The 20,141-nt window shown below is 38.7% G+C and overlaps 2 protein-coding genes across 3 annotated transcripts; both read right to left on the bottom strand.

Moving 5' to 3' along the window:
- Positions 1-1,208: 1,208 nt before the first annotated feature.
- Positions 1,209-7,218, bottom strand: tmem150c (transmembrane protein 150C). Of its 2 annotated transcripts, XM_072658781.1 has the most exons (9): positions 6,939-7,217; positions 6,037-6,088; positions 5,830-5,923; positions 5,673-5,726; positions 5,290-5,322; positions 5,115-5,182; positions 3,380-3,507; positions 3,069-3,246; positions 1,209-2,048 (listed from the first exon to the last, which is right to left on the bottom strand). In XM_072658781.1, exons 3-9 carry the CDS (start codon positions 5,901-5,903, stop codon positions 1,840-1,842), a joined length of 744 nt encoding a protein of 247 aa, XP_072514882.1. In that variant the 5' UTR covers positions 5,904-5,923; positions 6,037-6,088; positions 6,939-7,217; the 3' UTR covers positions 1,209-1,839. The 2 variants fall into 2 exon arrangements, with proteins under 2 accessions (XP_072514882.1, XP_072514883.1); XM_072658782.1 differs by lacking the exon at positions 6,037-6,088 and having other exon boundaries at positions 6,939-7,218.
- Positions 7,219-11,201: 3,983 nt separating this feature from the next.
- LOC140536751 (stearoyl-CoA desaturase 5-like) lies at positions 11,202-19,589 on the bottom strand. Its single transcript, XM_072658745.1, has 5 exons — positions 19,211-19,589; positions 16,770-16,900; positions 15,443-15,648; positions 14,304-14,536; positions 11,202-13,762 (listed from the first exon to the last, which is right to left on the bottom strand). The coding sequence occupies exons 1-5, from the start codon at positions 19,431-19,433 to the stop codon at positions 13,572-13,574; spliced, it is 984 nt and encodes a 327-aa protein (XP_072514846.1). The 5' UTR covers positions 19,434-19,589; the 3' UTR covers positions 11,202-13,571.
- Positions 19,590-20,141: the final 552 nt, after the last annotated feature.

Raw genomic sequence — 20,141 nt, forward strand, 5'->3', positions numbered from 1 at the left:
GATTATTTTGTGACATTTCATCCCACCCAAAGACTGAATTTTGCCAAAAAATGAGAAGTGGTCACTTTGAAACAGTTTAGAAAAATAGTAACTAAAGATAAACACCATGTCCTCTACCTTTCAGAAGTTTGGAATGACCTGTAATATTAATACATGTTTGGTTTTCTACACAACAATATCCCTGGAGACGCTGTAGATTTAAATAAACATCACTCAAAATATATTATTAGATGCAATATTATGAATGTGGAACAACAAGAATTTGCCAAATGATAAACATAAAATTGAAGGTGCTACAAAGAGTTCTTTAAATGATTCATAAAGAACCATTTTTATAAATTATGCTAGTCTTAAGAACATTTAAATTGGCAAACAACCTTTACATTCACTTCTTTAAACCTATAAAAGGTTCTTTACACACATCTGTTTTACAAAATGCTTCTTTATGGTACCATTAATAGTTCTTCTATAACGTTGCTCAAAGAACCCCTTGCAGCACCTTTATTTGTAAGAGAGTATAAGGCACTCTGGATATGTCCTGCCAATTACAGCTTTCTGGCCATTTGAAAACATTTAACACTGTTCAATATTCTGGATATGTCTTAAAGCTAATTATCTGAAGCTTGTTAAGGTGCACAAGACAAAGTTATTGCAGTCGTTTATACTTTTCTTTGTAACCAGATTGGTTAAATTTGAATGAGATCAGATCAGATTCCAAACTTTTGAATGGAATTGTATGTTATAAAAATGATTATATGTGGATTAGGCTACTCACAGTTCTCAAAAAGAGAAACGTTGAATCAGTAACAGTAGCAGCATTATGAAAAATGGGACATCCTTCAAAGGAGGGCTCAACTAATGTAGCAACTCATATATTTTGTCACTGTCATGCAAAAATGTTGTATCTGAGCTTTCAATGGAAAAAGATTTTATTCCAGGTAATTTTGGAGCATTTCTATCGGTCCATTCATCATGACATTTTGACACAATGTAAAGAGCAGCCCGTCAGATTTAAATTATGTCCAAAAAGTGAACAAATGGAGAAGGTCTTTGCGTGACAGTGACGTCATTAAACTGCTGTCATTAATGCATCAGAGAGTGATGGTGTCAAATGATTTTTTGCTGTAATTGCCAGTACAATTATGCAGCACCTTACAATAGACTGGGAAACACTCTTCTGCTCTTTAAAAGAAGACACTGCTTACGTCTTACAGAGTGCAGCTTTAATGAAACACGCTTTGTTGAAAAACACTGTAACTGCTCAATAATGTCAGAGATTTTCCAAAATGTTATGAATGAACATTTTTCATCTAGATATAAAATGTGTCATCTGTGGAAACAGTTAGGGTTGTTTAATACTCTATACTGAAAAGCCAGTCGAAGTTTCAGACATACAGAATTCAATACACAGTACAGAACCTACTTTGCCTTCTATGCCCTTTCTCTTGAGTCTCTTCACAACTCAAATGTGGACTTGATATAGCTCAAGTCCATACTGTGTCTTTGCCAAGTAACACTTTTTTCATCAGCTCACATACCCATTAATCTTCCCCAACGTATATAGCCATTTTCACACTTCACATTATCGGACTCCCGCAATACAAAAAACTCACTGTGGCTCAGAAACAGTGTCTGTTCACCTCTTGTGCTTTTCATTGTTTTGTTTTTTTTTCATTTTTGCAAAAATGTCTACCTACACGTTGTCGTAATAAAAAAAACAACACTCACAGATAACCCTGGAGAGATTACATTCAACACACATGCATTAGTGGAAACCGATGAGTACTGGAAGTGGTAGGACTAAGTCCTGTGGTTAGAAATGAGACAGAAACAACAGTCTTATAGCTGGTCAGATTGGTACTCCGAAACCTCAGAGAAGCTTTCAGACAGGCTCAGTGGAGGGTCCTGGTCATCGCTGCACACAATCTCAAAGTGGTAGTGACGGAACTCGATGGCAAAGGTGCCCAGGAACGCCAGGAAGAACATGACCAGTGCCCATTGTGCCCGGGCGGCATGCATGTGCAGACGTTGTGCCATTAGGGCAAAGTCTGTGGCATTGTGTCAAGGTTATAACACATGAACCATTAAAATGTGTGAGCCGTACAGCATGCAGTTAGCAGGGCACAGTATATCTCTACCGAACTGCATGTTCTTTGGGAGTAAGCCATGGAAGATCCACTTGGTTCCCTAGAGAAGGTTCTTTCAAGATGCATTTTTGTAAATGAGTGTGAAGAACCTCTTTTAAAGTTTAATATATATATATGGTCCCTAATGAAGCCAAAAGTGGTTCTTCTGTGGCATCACTCAAATAACCCTTTATTTTTACGAGTGCAGGGCAAACACACTTTTAGTAACTTCATTTGATGGACTACACAGAGTATTTATCTGCAGCTTGTGTCTGTACTTAACTACAAGCTACTACTAATCCTAGTTAGTGCTGGGTGATACGACCTCAAATCAATATCATGATTAATGAACTCTTCCCCATGTTGCAGACTGGACCGGGCGGAGTCACGTGACTACACATGTGGTAGTATGTTTTTAAGGGGACAGTACATGCACACACACAGTGGGGGACGTATTAACAGAATTGAAATAATTGTCATTGAGCAAGATTATGTTGAATAAAGGTTCTGAATGTGGGTTTAAGTGTGTGTGTGTTTTGTGTGTTTTGTGAGGTTGAGCTGAGGTAAATGAAGGGTAAAACTGTGCTTTTAAAAAAGTACGGCACACTTATACTTTTTATTTTTATCCACCCCGATCTGTACTTCCCTGCATATGTGATAAGGGTACATATAAACAGTAAATGGTCCTTTATGACAGTAGCATGCTATAGGCTACTAAGAAGTTCACACATTCAGTTCATTGCTTGTCTGAATCTTGTACCCAGTTTTTCTAGACTCAGTTTAATCATGCTGCTTATGATCCTAACATTCAAAAATCTGAAGGATTCTAGCACTAGCTTTAATGTGAAGCCAGGAAAGTGACCTTTAGTTACTTTAATTGAACACTTACAAGGGCACAGTGGTGCGTCTCACACAGGCACAGGCTAGACGTGCGAAGGATACAAAGCAACATGCAGGACGTGACTGCTCCAGACAACAGGAAGCGGGGAATGCCAGCTCGTCTGCCTTCGTTGCGCAGGTTGACCTTTAGGGTCATGAATGACTGCACCCAACAGAACAGTGTGCCTAGTCCAAAGGTCATTGAGGTGCCAATGTTGTGGAGCTCCTCATCATTTGACAGCTAGATAATAGTGGGCAGAAGAACATCAAGCCTAAATGTAGTACACTGACGTAATAGTGCTCTGGATTTGCTCTGAACACATCAGGTCAATTCAAAGCACAGTTTTCTTTCAGAGCAGTTAGATCATTCATACCTGGAAATTTCCGACCAAAGTCATACCAAAGCAGGCCAGGGACAGAGCTACCAAACTGCCAATGTTGAGCCAGGGTTTGTGCACCCTTGGTTTGAGCTGCAGGTATCTGAGGACCCCGAGAATGAAGCCTGGAAAGAATAAGAATGCATGATGTTACATCAGTGGCATTTCTCAATAGCACACAGTTGTGAAAGCACTGTTTTGTTTGTCAGTACTCTCTGACAGAAAAATGAGTTCTTTGGTGTGAAACCACAAAGGAACCACTCCGAACCTCAATAAACGGTTCTTCAAAGCATTAATAAGTGAGGTTGTGAGTGTGAAGTACCCTTTTACAGTTTAAAGAATCTCCTCATTATGTAACGGGTCTGTGCCAGAGTTGCTGATTGTTGTTGCATAGTGGGAAAATACTGCCTTCTCCAGACTAGGGTAAAATTTCCAGGTTAGACAAGCACACCACGCTACACCAATAAGTCACATAAGGACCATAAGGATTCCTTATGCAAGACTCCTAACCCTACATTCACATTGCTACAGTAAGTAACATGATTCAAATGCTAGTTAATTCAAACTGTGTTTCCTCCACGCTGGAGGGCTTTAGCACTATATCTGATCCAGCATATAAGTTAATTAGCAAGGTTGTACATACCGGATGGTTAATTTAACTTACTTATGTTCTAGACAATACCTTTCCTGCACATCAGGTATATTTTATTCACACTCACTGCTGAGTTATAATGCATCACACCTGGCAACAGGATTATGAATATAAGTTAGCAATAAATTATAAATTATAAGTTTCCAAATGGTCCAGTTGGTTCCCTAAAGAAGCTTACATTAGTTCACTTTTTAAAATTTCTAAGAACAGATATACATATAATTAAAGTCCGATAGCCTCTTTACAATTTAAAATCTAAAAGTTTCCCACTTCTGAATAAGTGATTGGTAGTATAACTGGTGTTTCTCGCTCTCTAACACCACTCCAACATAGCATTTAGGGAAGCATTCAGGGAAAACATGTATCTCTGCAGAGCTGTGGCCCAGAAAGAACCCAGAGTGACTCCTGGGTTTATGCCATTTAAAGTTTGTTCCTAGAACTCTCCATCTCAGGCAAGAACCTTCCTTTATAATGTATAATTTATAATGAGTGTATGAGTGTATAGTAAAATCCTGTATTTTAGCATGGTAGTCTTTGCGTATTGCATAAATGCCTTAATTTTGAGTACACCAAGCTCTGACATTTTTATTACATAATCAGCATTAGTGTAGCATTAATTGGTGCACCTTGGTGCAGCATGAAATACACTGGCAGTCAAAAGCAATGACTTTTTTGTACTGATCACTGATAAACTGAGGACCTAGAGTGACTTTCAGTATTTTGTAGATTCCTTTTTATGCACCAAAGTATATTTTATTTCCCCCATTAAATGCCATTATAGTTTGTCCCTCAGAAAAAGAGCAGTTTAAAGAAATTAAATAAAAAGTAAAGCAATATTATCACGCATATATGTATTGTCACTGTCACTCTATTGTACCTTGTATCTCTATTTTTGTCACTTTTTGATATAATGTGAATTTGGCAGTTGTTCTTAACATTGTTAAGAAGGTTTCTTCTTCTCCTGTAAAGCTGCCAATTTGGAGATACAAGGTTTTTGCATGACATCAGCCATTTATATTATGTTATATATTATAATATATACACATATATTAAATATCATTTAGAATTCATCCAGCGTACCCACAAAAGCTGCCATATTCATCACTTGGCTAAAGACACAGCTGGCAGGTGGAGCATCACCTGCAATGCTAAAAGGAACCAACATCAAGGGTTAGTCTCCCCATTAGAAAGCAATTTAAACAACAATAGGCAAACAAATAGTCATTATTTATGACAGTGAGTTATTCAGCCATACCTGATGTAGGGAGGGGACTTGGACACTGATCTCCTGTAGAAATAAAAAACAAATTACATTATTATAACAACATTATTAGGGATGGAAATCATATGAGAATCACATTCGTATGGCTTTAAAATGAACAAGCATTAGATCAATATTTTAGTCAGATCTGTCTGATAACCTAATCAGTCTATTTAATTATGTTTTTATTGAACTCCAGAGGAGCAGAATGTTTAGGTAAATGCTTTAGGACTACTGTCCTACTGTGTTTGAGACCCTGTATCTGCATGAAGTGATATTGGGGATCAGCATTGCCCATAATCCCATCTTGGTGCTTCCCTAAAATGTACTCACAGTCATAACAACTGATGTAAGATATACAGGAAGGTCTCACTTACTTGTATTCAGAGCTGAGTGGCGTGATTTTCTCATCCTCAACTGCTATGAAATACCTGTTCTCAACACAAGAAAGACAATGACTCACTGATCAACATTTCTCAACAAGGCGGGCTGTAATGGCATCCCTGATCCAGAGCCAAAGGTTCAAGTACTCACACAACCCATAAGCCTGCTGCTGTGAAGAATGAAAACATAATCGGGAGAAACGTCCATGGACTGCACCTCCTCATGTCTCCTAATGAATCTTGCCCTGAAATAGAAGACATTAGTAGTTATGAGGGGGGAAACACTCTTACATCCATACTGCGATTACAGTTTATGCACAAGAAAGGCATCTGAAGATGAGAGAGCTCATGGAAATACCTGCCCAGCCTCAAGATACTAGAGGGTCCCTTGTGCTTAGGGTGGGATCAGTCTGGAAAGACAAAGAAATGTGGTGTCTAAAACAAGTGGCACTTGCCAATTCTGTAGGATGTGCTTAGCCTGGCTTCACGTTTTCATAGCTGAAGGCTGGACTGAGAATTTCCAGCTACTTTCACGACCATCACTCTGCGAATTCGTGTGAACGCTGTTCGCACAACAATGAGTGGATTCAGCACCAGCGGAGTGGACAGCTCCAGCGGTGTCCAGTACAATGGCCAAAACTCCGTTAACGCCACGTTTCTGCACATAAGCTGGATCACAGACATACTGTCTGTGCCTCTGAATGAATTAGCAGTGTGGCTTAAGTAAATCAGCCTACAGCTGTAGTGAATAAACCAGGCATGTACCGTTGTAATGTTAGCTACCACATACAACTTTGACTGATTGTACCGCTCATATGTGAGAACTAGTCCTTATTAGAGGTTTATAACCTTTTATCAGTCCTCCATGGATCTGAACCTTGCTCACGACGGCTTCTTTAAACCCCTCAAACCCCTAGAACCATCAAATACTCTCGAAAAAAGACATAAACGCTCAAGTTATGAGACTCCCTCCATATATTTATGGACGTTAAGGCACAGGGGTAAACATACGCAGCCTGGAAGCTTCACTATTTTGACTATAACTCAGATACCGATGAAATATTAACGATTAACCCCCTAAGATAATTATAATCGATGTCCAGACAAGACAAGGAAGTCTCAGTTCGGCTCCTCCGGATGTTTCATTGTTTGCTAGAGCTCTTAAAATGGAGGCTAGCCATACGAGCCTCTCCCGTTTGGATCGATTTCCCACCTTAAACAAGCTACTTCCTGAACTGTTAGCACAGAAAGCATAGCTACCTTGTAAACAGTCGGCTCCTGTTCGGTGTGTGTTCCTCGTACGCTCCTCATTTCATGAAGACCCCCTCTTCGTGTTGTTGAAGAGACGGCTGGATGGAGGTTTCTCAGTGTGTGGACCAAGGGGGGCAATCCAGATATGTCCTGCTGGCAGTGGGATTGGGGCTAGAATTTAGCCTGCATGCCTGTTCCACCTTTAGTCCTCCTCTACCAGCTAAGCAGTAGCCTGGGTTTACCAGGAGGACTGTGCTTCTTCAGAGGCCACAGGTTGCACAGAGGGGAATCCCCTGTAACCCAGTTATTAATGCCCACAGAAAGGATCTGTAGACTGAAAAACATACTTGCAAATTTGAATAAAAGATCATTTCCCAGCTGAAGAACTCAACTCAAGACCTGCTGGCAGCTGGTTTCAGGTGGTCCAAGCTGGTCTTTGAGGGTTAATGTGGTTGAGAATCTGGTTAAGCTAGCTGGTTTACCAGTTTAGCTCTTGACCAGCATAGTATTGTTTTCATCTGAGGTTAAGGGGGTTAAGCGGTTTGACCAACTTGACCAAGCTAGTCATACTCATTGATAACGTTGGTTGACCAGTGTGGTCAGTCTGGTCAACAAGCTTGGCCATGCCAGTTATGTTGGCAGACCAGCTAAACCACTAAACTCAAACAGTAACATACCCTATGCTGGTAAGTAAGCTGGTTAACCAGTGTAGAGCTTGACAAGCATAGTATATGTACAGTTTCAGTTTTCAAAAACACTGAACACATGTTTAGGTTCATTGGTCAGTTTGAATAGTAAATAAAATGGCTATATTATACTGTAGACATTGTGACCATTGGTTTTAATCACCACTTCTGTAAAGTAATGCTAGTTTGTTTCTCTGCAATACACCATTTATCATCAGACAACTCTGAAAATCTTTGTTTCTCAATCTCAGTGACTGAATTGTGCATAATTCTTGACAAATCGGTGGGATTCCCTTCTGTTATTAATATATGAACTTGCAACATGTCCACTAGGTACACCTGATCAAATGTTCCTTTCTGGGGTGAATATTTCAAATCATTTTCACATTTTACAACACCTACAATGTATTAATTATTTATATAAAAAAGACCTGTCACTTAAAAGACCTTCAGAAGAGCCAGAGGGGCATGTTGATCATACAGCTTTGCATTTTGAAACATTGTTTAACACATTTTCACATCTTTATTTTGTAGAGCAACCAAAGCAAATCCTGATATTTACCTGGTATCTCTGTGGATATGTGTTGTTCATTACATATTACCAGCAGAAGAATGTGTTGACTGAATACAAGCAGAGTAATAGTGCTAATCACAAAGTTAACCAACAGTAGCATTTGCATTCACTGACCATATTGCATGGATTTCTCTCCACTAATAATCGTTACATTGCTCTGCAGCAAGTTGCGACAAGTTTTAAATCAGCACCTATATGTAATGGTTTATCTTCTGAATGAACACATGGTCAAACCTTTACATTCATTCTCCCACCATGTGCAGACTTGCTGCTAAACACTGTATTACAGAGGAACAGTACTCCTCCTACCTAACTGCTGTGTCACATATGGTATACATACCTCTGCACCTTACCCCCGTCGGCACTGCACTGTCCTGTCTGCTTACTGGGTCTAATGTCTGTTGAATTTCTCGTATTTATTGGATTGTTCTGATTCCATGTTTGCACCATAGTCCTGGAGGATTGAATCTCTCTCTACTGTGGACCTGTACTCAGATGGAATAACAATAAAAGCCTCTAGACTTGACTTGAATTGACGAGCTGCGTGATGCATTAATCAGTAAGGAATCTGTCCCTAAAAACACCCGGACAGATCTCTGTTCTCCATGATCATTATTTTGGGTCATGTTAACATCCTACAAACAGTTTCAGTTTGTACAGAAGTCCCTGTAGTTACAGAATAATACGCCTTAGTGTGTAATAAGCCTCGGAGTGTTTAAGGGGTTAAATCATAGCCGTCACAGCAGCTTGTATAAAAGTCACTGAGCACAGCGATTAAGAGAAATCAGCTATAAATCATGTGTAATTAAAAATCAGCCACCTTTCAACATATTTCACTGTGAGATGGTTAATTACTGTAACCACAGTAATTTGGCCTCCTGCTGTTTTCAGTTTTACAATTATATGAGGCATGACTAGACAAAATGGACACAACTAGATCAGAAGAAAAATGAGTGATTTGTAATGTTGTGTCTGGTGATCAATATAAGATTCAATGACAGAGCAGTCAAACCAGGTTTAGCTACAGGCTTTAAGATGATACTGTTATGAGTTTTAAACAATTTACTCCTAAGTGTCTACTGAATTCCATGAAGTACTGGAAAATCAATGTATAAAAATGATTAAATAAACACTGTATGAATATGTAAAACTGTATCGTCAATATGCCCCTCAGTCTCTTTGGAGGGTCTCTCATTTGCCGTGTTTTCTGAAATTCACTATGAACAGGCCTGAGCAGTTTTCAAAAATTGCCACTATTGCACTACCCTATGTACATTTCTCCTGAATGTCGCTGGATTCTCTGAATTAATGGGTAAAATAACCTTGTATCTCCAAAACAGCAATTTTCCGTCCTAAGGTTTAATGGAAGTCATTTTGGAGCATTTCTATTGGTCCATTCATTGTGAAATATTAGCAGCAGCTACTCAGGCTATACATTTGACAAAAGCTTGCTGGTTTGTTTGGATGTATATTTGTCAAGATTGCTAGACTTGTGTCAGTCCAACTTGCAGCAGTGTGGCCTGTATTTAGTCCTTTTCATATTTCAGCTCCTCATTGACCTTGTAATTCAGAGGATCCAGAGACATTCGGGGGGTGGGGGGTTTGCACAGTGAAATGTATCAGCTTTGGATGAACTCCCGTTTACCACGGGACACACTGTATTTGTCCCCAAGAGAAATTGGTGAATAATGAACATGAGAAAACGGTCACAACTACACATTTAGGGTTGGAAAGTGGTCCAACTATGTTGGCCTTATTACTGGTGTTTGTTAGTTTGACCCACTATGACTAGTCTGGCGTAACTGGTCTTGCTCTTATTCTTCTCCACTTCCTAGCACTCTCAAAAAGATGTGGTGGCTTTCACCATCCCAGTGTTGGTCAAATCATGTAATGGGTTGTGGGTGTGAATTGGCAAAAATTGGGAATCCCTAAATTGGGAAAGAATTTGGGCACACCTGCACCTACTCTCAAACGACTGGGCTTTAGAATTGAAGTTCCTTATACATCTTTAGAGACTGTGATTTAGGGGTTTGCTAATATTAAGAAATGCAACAGATTATTGCCCTGAAGATTAAAAACGTGCCAAACCTAAAATAACATGTATCGTCACACCTGAATAGCCACTCCCTAAAAAGCCTGTGCCAGTAATATATTCATACACACTGACATTAGCCTTTGTTTGAGAGTGCAACCTCAACTTTAGCATCTGCTCTTTAAGGCTCTCCGTTTATGTCCTTGTGTAAATATCACGCTCCTCTGACCGACATTCACAACCCGGCCAACTCAAATGTGAAAACGGTGAGCATCCGGCAGAGCGTTCACACATCCACCTTCGCACAGGCCTCTGTGAATTCATCTCGAGGCTTGCTGCACATACTGAGAGAACCACAGTGAATGGAGAGAAGATGTCAGGGTATTGAGTTAAAATCCATTGGATGCTCACATGGCTAAATTCAGCAAAGCACAGAACTGTTTGCACAAGCTAATTCCAGCATCGAAGTCAATCACCATCACTGGCTGCCTGGCTCACTTCATAGCATCTCATTTTTTACTCTCATCTGAATGCATTTGCAAAACTGTAAAGCCAAACAAATGTATTCAGATCATTCCTTGTAGAGGAACTCAAGGAACTTTTACCAGTGTAGTTTTAAAAGTGTAACAACGTTGTCAGATTTGTCATGAACTGAGCAGGTGTCTTGTTTTATGTGCGGTATATAGTATCGATTTTCAGTCTGGTAAGAAAGTCTCAGAAAGAAACCACTGGAACGAGACATCTGCTCTCTGGAGAGTGAAATGGACAAGCTTGACCAGAAGACACGTCTGAGGAAGTTCTTTGTGTTAATTTAACTAGAAATCATGAAAAAGTTGTGCCCCTGAGCATTTGCACATCTGTGTCAGCAGTAGGATCAACTTAAAGTAGCTAAATGTATTCATTTAAAGGAGTATCCACAAACATTTAGACATATTATGTATCTTACACTTAGATAAATGACCTCAGGACGTTCCACACAGTGATGTAAACAGATTTATAAGAAAGAGTGCTGGTACCGGCATCAGTTGGAATGGAGCATACCTAATGATTTAAAAGACTTCTTATGTCCTTGTTTTCTTGACCCAGACCAAGTCTACTGACTCAATTATATCGTTAATAGACATTCCCTGGAACTTTATGGCATATATCTGTATCTGGAAGGCCGACCAGGCTTGGTCACTATATTTAGCCATGCTTCAGTGCAAATATATGTCAAAAAAGCCTGCAAGAAAAGAGTGGGTTTGCTGGAGATCTTCAAGTAACATCATATCATTCTTGTAGTATCTGTTACAGACTGAAACAGTTACATGCACTCACATACACAGAGCAACATAGCTACATAACCATACATCAATGCAGTAAAGAGCATCTACATATTACAAACCCATCAGTGCATTCCATAAACTGCTCACTTAAACAAAGTTCCTCCATTCCGTCAGTTCCTCGCATGCCTTATCTCTGCTTTCAATAGTCTATCGCAAGTCTAAAACGCAAAACAGACATGAACACACACACACACAAGTCACACCCAGGTCGATTAAATGACCAACACTAAGCTAATAGAATTAGTATAAAAATGGCTGGCATGGGCTCCAATACAGCTTTCTAACTCTCCTACCACATCCGTGCAGCCCTCATGGAATTAATCATTATGGTAGTCATTAATTATTCTAATATTAGAAACAGGAGGAAGCAGAGGGTAAAATCTGGTTGGGGTTTGCAGTGATCTTTTGCCATGTTAGCTCACACTTCAGAGCTGAGGCACGACAATGTGACCACCCATAGGATGCTTCTCATACATACAGTCATGTCAAAAAAATTAGGACACCCCATGAAAACCTGTCTTTTTTAACATATTTAAATATATGGACATATAATCTCTGTCGTCATGGATCTTAATTGGATGGAAATAAATAATGGATAAAGGTAAATAAACAAATAAACTTTAATAAACATTAATTTCCTTAGGGAAAAAAGTTAACACTCCCACATTTATGACTCCTTAAAATGTCTCAAATTAAAATCAGGTGCAGCACAAAGGCTGCATGTGATTAGAACAAGTTAGGGAGGTTTCTGGAGGAGCATGTCTTATTTAGACTTATTTAGACATTTAATTTGGTTTGCTCTTGACTGTGCTGGTCTCATCACCATGGTCAGATCCAAAGAGCTCTCTGAAGTCTTCACAAAGAAGGTTGTAGATGCTTATGAGTCTGGGAAGGGATTTAGAAAGATCTCAGAACACTTAGTAATCAGCTATTCCATTGTTCACAAAAAATTACAAATGCCAACATGGCCAGGTCAGGGCATTCTACATTATATTAAGTTGTGATAGTTAGCAAACTTGGATCATGCAACATGACAATGACCCAAAAGATTCCACCAAGTAATGGCTCAAAAGAAAGAACTGGAGAGATTTCTAGATCATAATCTTGTTGAGATGCTGAAGAAGGGTGATTTGGAGTGGGACACTTTCCCAACTGTCAAAGGAAACATCTAACTTATGTTATTTTAGCCAAAGGGGAAATGCCAAACCTTTCTATTTAAATGATATAATCCACTCTTCATTGTTTTTTCTTATTACTTTACATTTCTATGGCTATTATTTGAAAAATGATCAAACATTAATATGTCCAGATTTGTTACTGAAGAACTAAACATTTAATGGGGTGCTATTTTTTTCACATTACTGTATGTGGGCTCAAAGGGCTAAAGTGCAAATCAACTCGTTATCATTGGGATTAATTATTAAGCACCATGTGCTGTCAAATATGCACATCATGGTCATTCTGTCATTAAAGTGCTCTTTTTGTTTTGGAAATTGCAAATGACAAAAGCAGCAAATTTAAGGCAAGCCCACCACAGGGCAGATCAATCGATAGTCAAAAACAGTTAGGGCATTACTGGGCAATGTAAAACTATTGTTTTATATTTAAAGTAGTAAAATATCTATGTCCTTTAATTATGCTACAACTTACGTTGATGCTTTGCAAACACCAAAGTTACACTGATTGCCTTACCAAGGAAAATAGATAGCAGGTCAAATAGATAATAGGTCACCACTTAGTTATATAGAACAGGAAACAAAAAATAAAAAATACTCACAATAAAGCCTGACTGTGCAACGAAACAGACAGGCAAAATATCTGTCTGCTTCATCTAAATCTAACCTTTCACAATGATAAGCTTGCTTTAGAATGAACCGCTGAGTATACATGATGCGACAGAAGAGAAATAAATACGCTTAAAACTAAGTACACACTGATCTTATCACCACCTCTCTACTTTCTTCACAAACGTTTCCATGCCGCTTTGACGAGCAGTGGCGAGAGCTGTGCGACACCTTTGGCTCCTCAAGCGCTCCCATCACCTGTCCTTAGCTTCCGTGCCTTGATCATCTCCGGCGTGGCTTTTTTACAGTTGCTGGCCAGGCCAAGCCAGCACATAAGATCGATGAAGCAAGTGGTGGGGTTGAGGCGAAAGCCAAATTCGCTGGCTGAGTAGTCGAATGGAAAAGTGTGATGGAAGTTGTGGAAACCTTCTCCTGTGGAATCCAATGACAACACTGATTAAGCTCCTGAAGACTTGTATATTGTGCTTGTGTCAAAGGAGTCACACAATAATTCATAGATGTTTATGAATCATGTTTTTAACTGAATTAATATAAGATTAATTAAAAATTAACCCTAAAGCTCCAAGAAGTTAGATCCAAGAATAAGAACAATTAAAGTGTATATATTATAATCATTTAAGCAGCTGCATATTCAATGGAAAATCAAACATGCACCCTTGTAAATTTTGATTTATATGGTTAATGTTACACACACAAAGAAATTGCTATTTAAAAAAAAACACACTCAAATTCACAATACAAAGCCACACAGTGGTTGGGTAGGAGCAGGAGTGGAAATACTATGTACATTAATTTGTGATTATATTCACCTCTGGATAGTTTTTCACCTCTGGATAGTTAGTAGCTACTGTTGTTAGATTGTTTTCCCGGCATCCCAACACCAAAAGGCAGCAGTGATATTGTGGACAAGTCACATTAAATAAAAAAAGATTACAACTAAAGAGGAACGTACCCATGGCTCCAAAAGTGACAAAGCGGTTTTCTCGTGGACTGATGTTCTTGTCATACGGACGGTTTCCATATATATGGGCAGCACTGTTAACCAACCAGGTGAGATTGAGAGAAACAGTGTAGCGCAAGATGGCGGCCAGAAAGTATGAGTTCCACATGCTTTCACCCCAGAAGTACCATGGAACCAGGGTGGGCAGGAGAAAGCACATCACCACCACTGACGTTTTGTAATATCTGAATAAAACAAAATACAAAAGCTTATTTAAAGTGTGATTCTACTAAAACAATGCTTCAATTATGATGTGAAATTTCCTTGATTTAATAATGAAGCTGCTAAAGCACCAGAAATGATGTAGCTGTTTGTTTATGTGATATACATAAAAATGAAAAAAAAAATATAATACTGCAGATCATCCACAACCTTTTAAGCAAGCACTGCTGCTTTTAAACTCTGAGGAAGGGTCATATAGCTCTCTGTTCTCGCCCTTTTTCCTCATCTGTTAATCGCCTTTTAATGACAGACTGCTGCTGTACTTCACTGCACGGTTTTGTGTTGGGGTATACATCTGTTACAAATGGCACTCTGCCACCAGTGGCTGGTGTACAAAGCTTATTGTGTGTTATAGGGGTGGTTTGTCATTTCTGCCTACTTGTGTTACTTGCAGTCAGTGTTTGTCATAGTTTTAGGCTTTTGGGATTACAGATTAATTAGGCAGACAGGATTTGTTTGGAGAGCCAATATCAGGTTATGCAGATATGACAGAATGCCCCTCCCTCATCATCACATTGTGAGGTTGGAACTAAAGTAAGAAAAAAAAAAAAAAACTATGTTTGACTATTAGGAACCATATATTTAAATGCTGCATTTCACAAACCACAGCTGACAGTCATATCTGTCAGTAAAGCACTGTTTTATTAAACTTAATATATTATATTTGCTGATACTATCAGTTACCAAAACATTTAGTCCCTTATAATATCATAATAATATTATAATATATAATCAAATTTCAGTATTAGGCAAAGGTTTTATATCAATTAGACCCTAATTAGTATTGCAGAAAACAATGTAAAGATAACCATTAACCAACGATATACTGTGCAGCCATGCTACACATATCAATCTACTTTTATACCTACCTCCTCTGGAACATAACAACAGGGTCAGCCAACAGGTCACGGACATCTAGCCTCTTGCCCTTCTCAATCACGTCCTTGTGTTTGTGCACAAACAGCCAGCCAACGTGCGCAAAGAAGAAGCCTCGCATTGCATTGTGGGGATCAGCATCTGTCTCAGAGTACTTGTGGTGGCCCCTGTGATCTCTGGCCCATTCAAAGATATCATTCTGGTAGGAAATGAGACATTTATGAATGAATAGTTCTCATTACAGCACAACACTGTAAAACTGTAAGTAAAGGAAGTATTAGAGATGACAACCCATTAAATTGGCATAAAATGTGATCATAAAAAAACAGAATAATCATAAAGTCATACTTTAATCTCTCAGTTCATACACTGCTGTCTCAGTGATGGGCAATGATGTAGGAGGTGGTAAAAAGAGATGCTTTAGGAGAATATATGAAGCCAAAATTATGGCATATATGAAGCCAAAATTCAACTAATATTTCATTTTCCAGGTCACTTGTGTTATGTCCTGTGGTCTACAAATGAACTTAATTAACCTATAAGAATACATTCTACTGTGTTTATTATAATAGGTGCAGTTGACCAAATGTTGAATTCGGTTCACTGTATTTTCTATGTCAAGAGCTGCCAGTTTTGCTGTCACTGTGACAACAGTAGCCAGATTATGTTAACAAAATGAAAATGAAAGTGGCAACTGCATTAGAAACCTTTTTTTATGTGGCAGCTCAGCTATGGCTCTGAAAGCCATTAGATGAGGTTAGTGGAACAAAAGATGTGAGTAATAAGGTAATTAATCCTTGATCTATAAATACATGCCCATGGTTCAACCGTGTAGTGCTCAGTAATGGGAAACTGCCTGTATGCTGTAAAATACTGTAAATCCCAGTTGGACTAATTACTGTGACTTCTCTTTTAGTGGTGTGAGCTGTGGGACAACTATTAGGCCATTGAACCATAAACTGTGTAAACCATGCACATAGGGGTCCTCTTGTATACATTGGACTCACCAAGTCATGAAGAAGTAAGCTCAGTTAAGTTGCTTCAATTGAATGTGCATTCAATTTTACTATGGTTTAATGTTTAATAAAGCGTTTATTACATTATTAGTGTTAACCAATAATCTATCATATTAATTCATTAATACAATTCAGTTGAAGTGCCAGGCTGTACAAGTGTATATCAACCAGATGTACTTTACAATTGCTTAATTAATTCTACCAAACTCCCCACTGACCCTGAATAGCTACATAACACCAGAACCTACATCTGCAATAAACTGAATCCGGTGAAATATGCTTTTAGTCTAAAACTCTTCCTCACCTGAAATGCCATGGAGTTGGCAGCAGCGAGGAACAGCCTCAGGGGAAATTTGGCTTTGTATGACCTGTGGCTCCATAAGCGATGGGCTCCGGCTGTAATTCCAAGGCCCGTGACCAAGAAGCATGCGTAAGCTGAAAAAAAAATAGCAGAACTCACTGATACTCCTCAAGTCCCCTCAAGTAGATAGATAGATAGATAAACAGACAGACAGACAGGCAGACAGGCAGACAGACAGATAGATAGATCGATCAATAGATAGATAGATATACTGACAGACAGATAGAGATAGATAGATGAATAAATGGTTGGGTGGATGGAGAGATTGCTATATAGATCAACAGACAGACTGATAATCAACAAAGCTGGGGGGCTTTATACCCCTTTAGTCCATGCCTGGCATTAGGCATAGTACCAATAGGTTCATGTTTATCTGCTATAGAGAGTCCTATTATATTGACAGTACTTCTCTAAAGGGACTAGTGTAGACACACTAGCTGTGTGTGTGTGTGCATCTGCACATCTGTGTCAGCAATGGGTGACTTAAAGTAGCTAAATGCATTCATTGGAAGGAGTGTCCACAAACATTTGGACAGATCGTGTAGACAGATAGATAGATAGATAGATAGATAGATAGACAGGTAGGTAGATAGGTAGGTAGGTAGATATGTCGATTGCCAGGCAAACTGTCACCATCTATTCTTAATGTTTTTGTGTAAATTATTCATTGTGCCTGGGCATCAGCTCATAACACAGCCTCATGGCCCATGCTGGCCCAGGCTGATTAATTAATGTGATCTGGCCATGATAAAGAAATACAAGTGAACAACATATTCTTAGGTCTATTTTTTCTCTCTCCTCAGACCAGTGTGTGTGTGTTTCATGCAGACAGGGAGCACAGACGGGCTTGGTGCCGTATGTTAAGGTGAAAGAGTGTGTGTCTGGGCTGTGGTGTTTATGTGCTCCGTCTGCACAAGGCTAATGTTTCCATAGAAACTAGACTCGCTGTATTCTAAGTCGACTGATTTGTGATTTGCTGTGAGCACACATGCACGCACAAACACACACACACACACACACACACACACACAGCTGATGTTTCTGGCATCACCTACACTAACTGTCACTCGGGAGTGTAACAGTCTTCTCCTCAGGTCCAGCACACACTGACTATGATCAGAAACACACTGACCAGAACAGTACTGGCACTACTTATAATAATAATAATAATAATAATAATAGTGATAACAATAATAATGATAACCGCACTGTTACTACTTATAATAATAATAATGATAACAATAATAATGATAACAGTACTGTTACTACTTATAATAATAATAATGATAACAATAATAATGATAACAGTACTGTTACTACTTATAATAATAATAATAATAATAGTGATAACAATAATAATGATAACCGCACTGTTACTACTTATAATAATAATAATGATAACAATAATAATGATAACAGTACTGTTACTACTTATAATAATAATAATGATAACAATAATAATGATAACAGCACTGTTACTACTTATAATAATAATAGTGATAACAATAATAATGATAACCGCACTGTTACTGCTTATGATAATAATAATAATAGTGATAACAATAATAATGATAACCGCACTGTTACTGCTTATGATAATAATAATAATACTGATAACAATAATAATGATAACAGTACTGTTACTACTTATAATAATAATGATAACAATAATAATGATAACAGTGCTGTTACTACTTATAATAATAATAATAGTGATAACAATAATAATGATAACAGTACTGTTACTACTTATAGTAATAATAATAGTGATAACAATAATAAGGATAACAGTAGTTACTACTTATAATAATAATAATGATAACAATAATAATGATAACAGTACTGTTACTACTTATAATAATAATGATAACAGTACTGTTACTACTTATAATAATAATAATAATAATAATAATAATAATAATGCACATTATGTCAGGTTTTGGGGAAAACAGTGCCTTCAAATCTATTTCACAATAAATAAACAGTGCAAAAGTCACGGATAAATACACTAATAACTGAATTACTTTAAACTTAAAAATAATGTAATAAAATATGTCAGTTAAATCTAAATGAGCTAATTAAACGGTTTTCAATTACTACAGTTAAACGCAGGTATTATATTTCTAAAATTAATTATTTATAATGGATAAATAATCCACTTAATGCTGACATTTATACACATATAAGAGCAATACTATGCTAGGCTTTCTTCATATATGTCACCTGGACTATATATTAGATGGTATTTTTAAAACATGGAGCTAATATTTAGCTAAAATCATTCATTTTAATTCTTACAGCCCTGCACCACCTCAACCAGCACCGAGCCACAGTGATATTAGGCCACACACCAGCCCAGTTTGGGGTCCCGTGCTCAGACTTACACCATATCCAGGTAAAAGGCTGCGCCCTGGGGATGAGCAGGACTGCGTAAACCGCGGCGGCGTGCAGCAGGACCATGAGGACCACGTTTCTCCACACGATGCAGCGGCCGCGCTCCTCTTTAGCAGCCGCCCATTCAGCCTCGGCTCCTCGGCTTTCAGCTCCCTCGGGCTCGCAGCGTCCGTCGACAGCTCCGCGGAGCTCGCCATTCGGGAAAGCAACCATTTCTTCTGCGAGAAAAGTGGATTTTTCCACCTCAACAACCGAATCACTGGAAGTTCAGTCGGGTTATATCCATATGAGAGCCGGATGCAGTGCTGCTGTGCTGCAGTGCTGCTGTGCTGCTCAGCCGGGTTCTCCGGGTGATGGAAGGAAGGGGGCTGAGCTGCTGCAGTAGCGCACAGAGGCCTGAGGGGCGCTGTGGTGGCTTAGCGGTGCTCAGGGACGTGCTTCTCATTCCGAAGCTGGGGGTGGGCGATATGGCAATAATATCATATCACGATATTTAACACATGATCACGATTAACGATTTTTTATTTTTAACAAACGCAAAAAAATCTTTAAAAAAAAGGTTTTAAAACTGCTATCTAAATAAAGGCCATTAAATGTGTGCAGTAAGATGTTGTGTTGTGACTGTTGTGGTTGGTGTGGCACAACAGATAACACCACTACCTGCCAGTGAGCTACCTTACCACCTGATGGTCTGGGCGATTATGCTGCACTACACCAATAAGAGTTACTTGGGTAAGACTCCTAACACTACATTGGCCAACCGCTGTAATACGAGTAACCTTGTAAGTTGCTCTGGATAAGAGTGTCAGCTAAATGCCATAAATGTAAATGTAAGATGATGGAGATCTAATACCAGTCTGTTGTTGCAAGCAGCAGTCTGTGGGGGTCGGGTGGGGTTGTGTGTGTGTGGGTGGGTGGGGG

This window comes from Salminus brasiliensis, chromosome 16 (assembly GCF_030463535.1).
Source record: "Salminus brasiliensis chromosome 16, fSalBra1.hap2, whole genome shotgun sequence".
Lineage (NCBI taxonomy): Eukaryota > Metazoa > Chordata > Actinopteri > Characiformes > Bryconidae > Salminus > Salminus brasiliensis.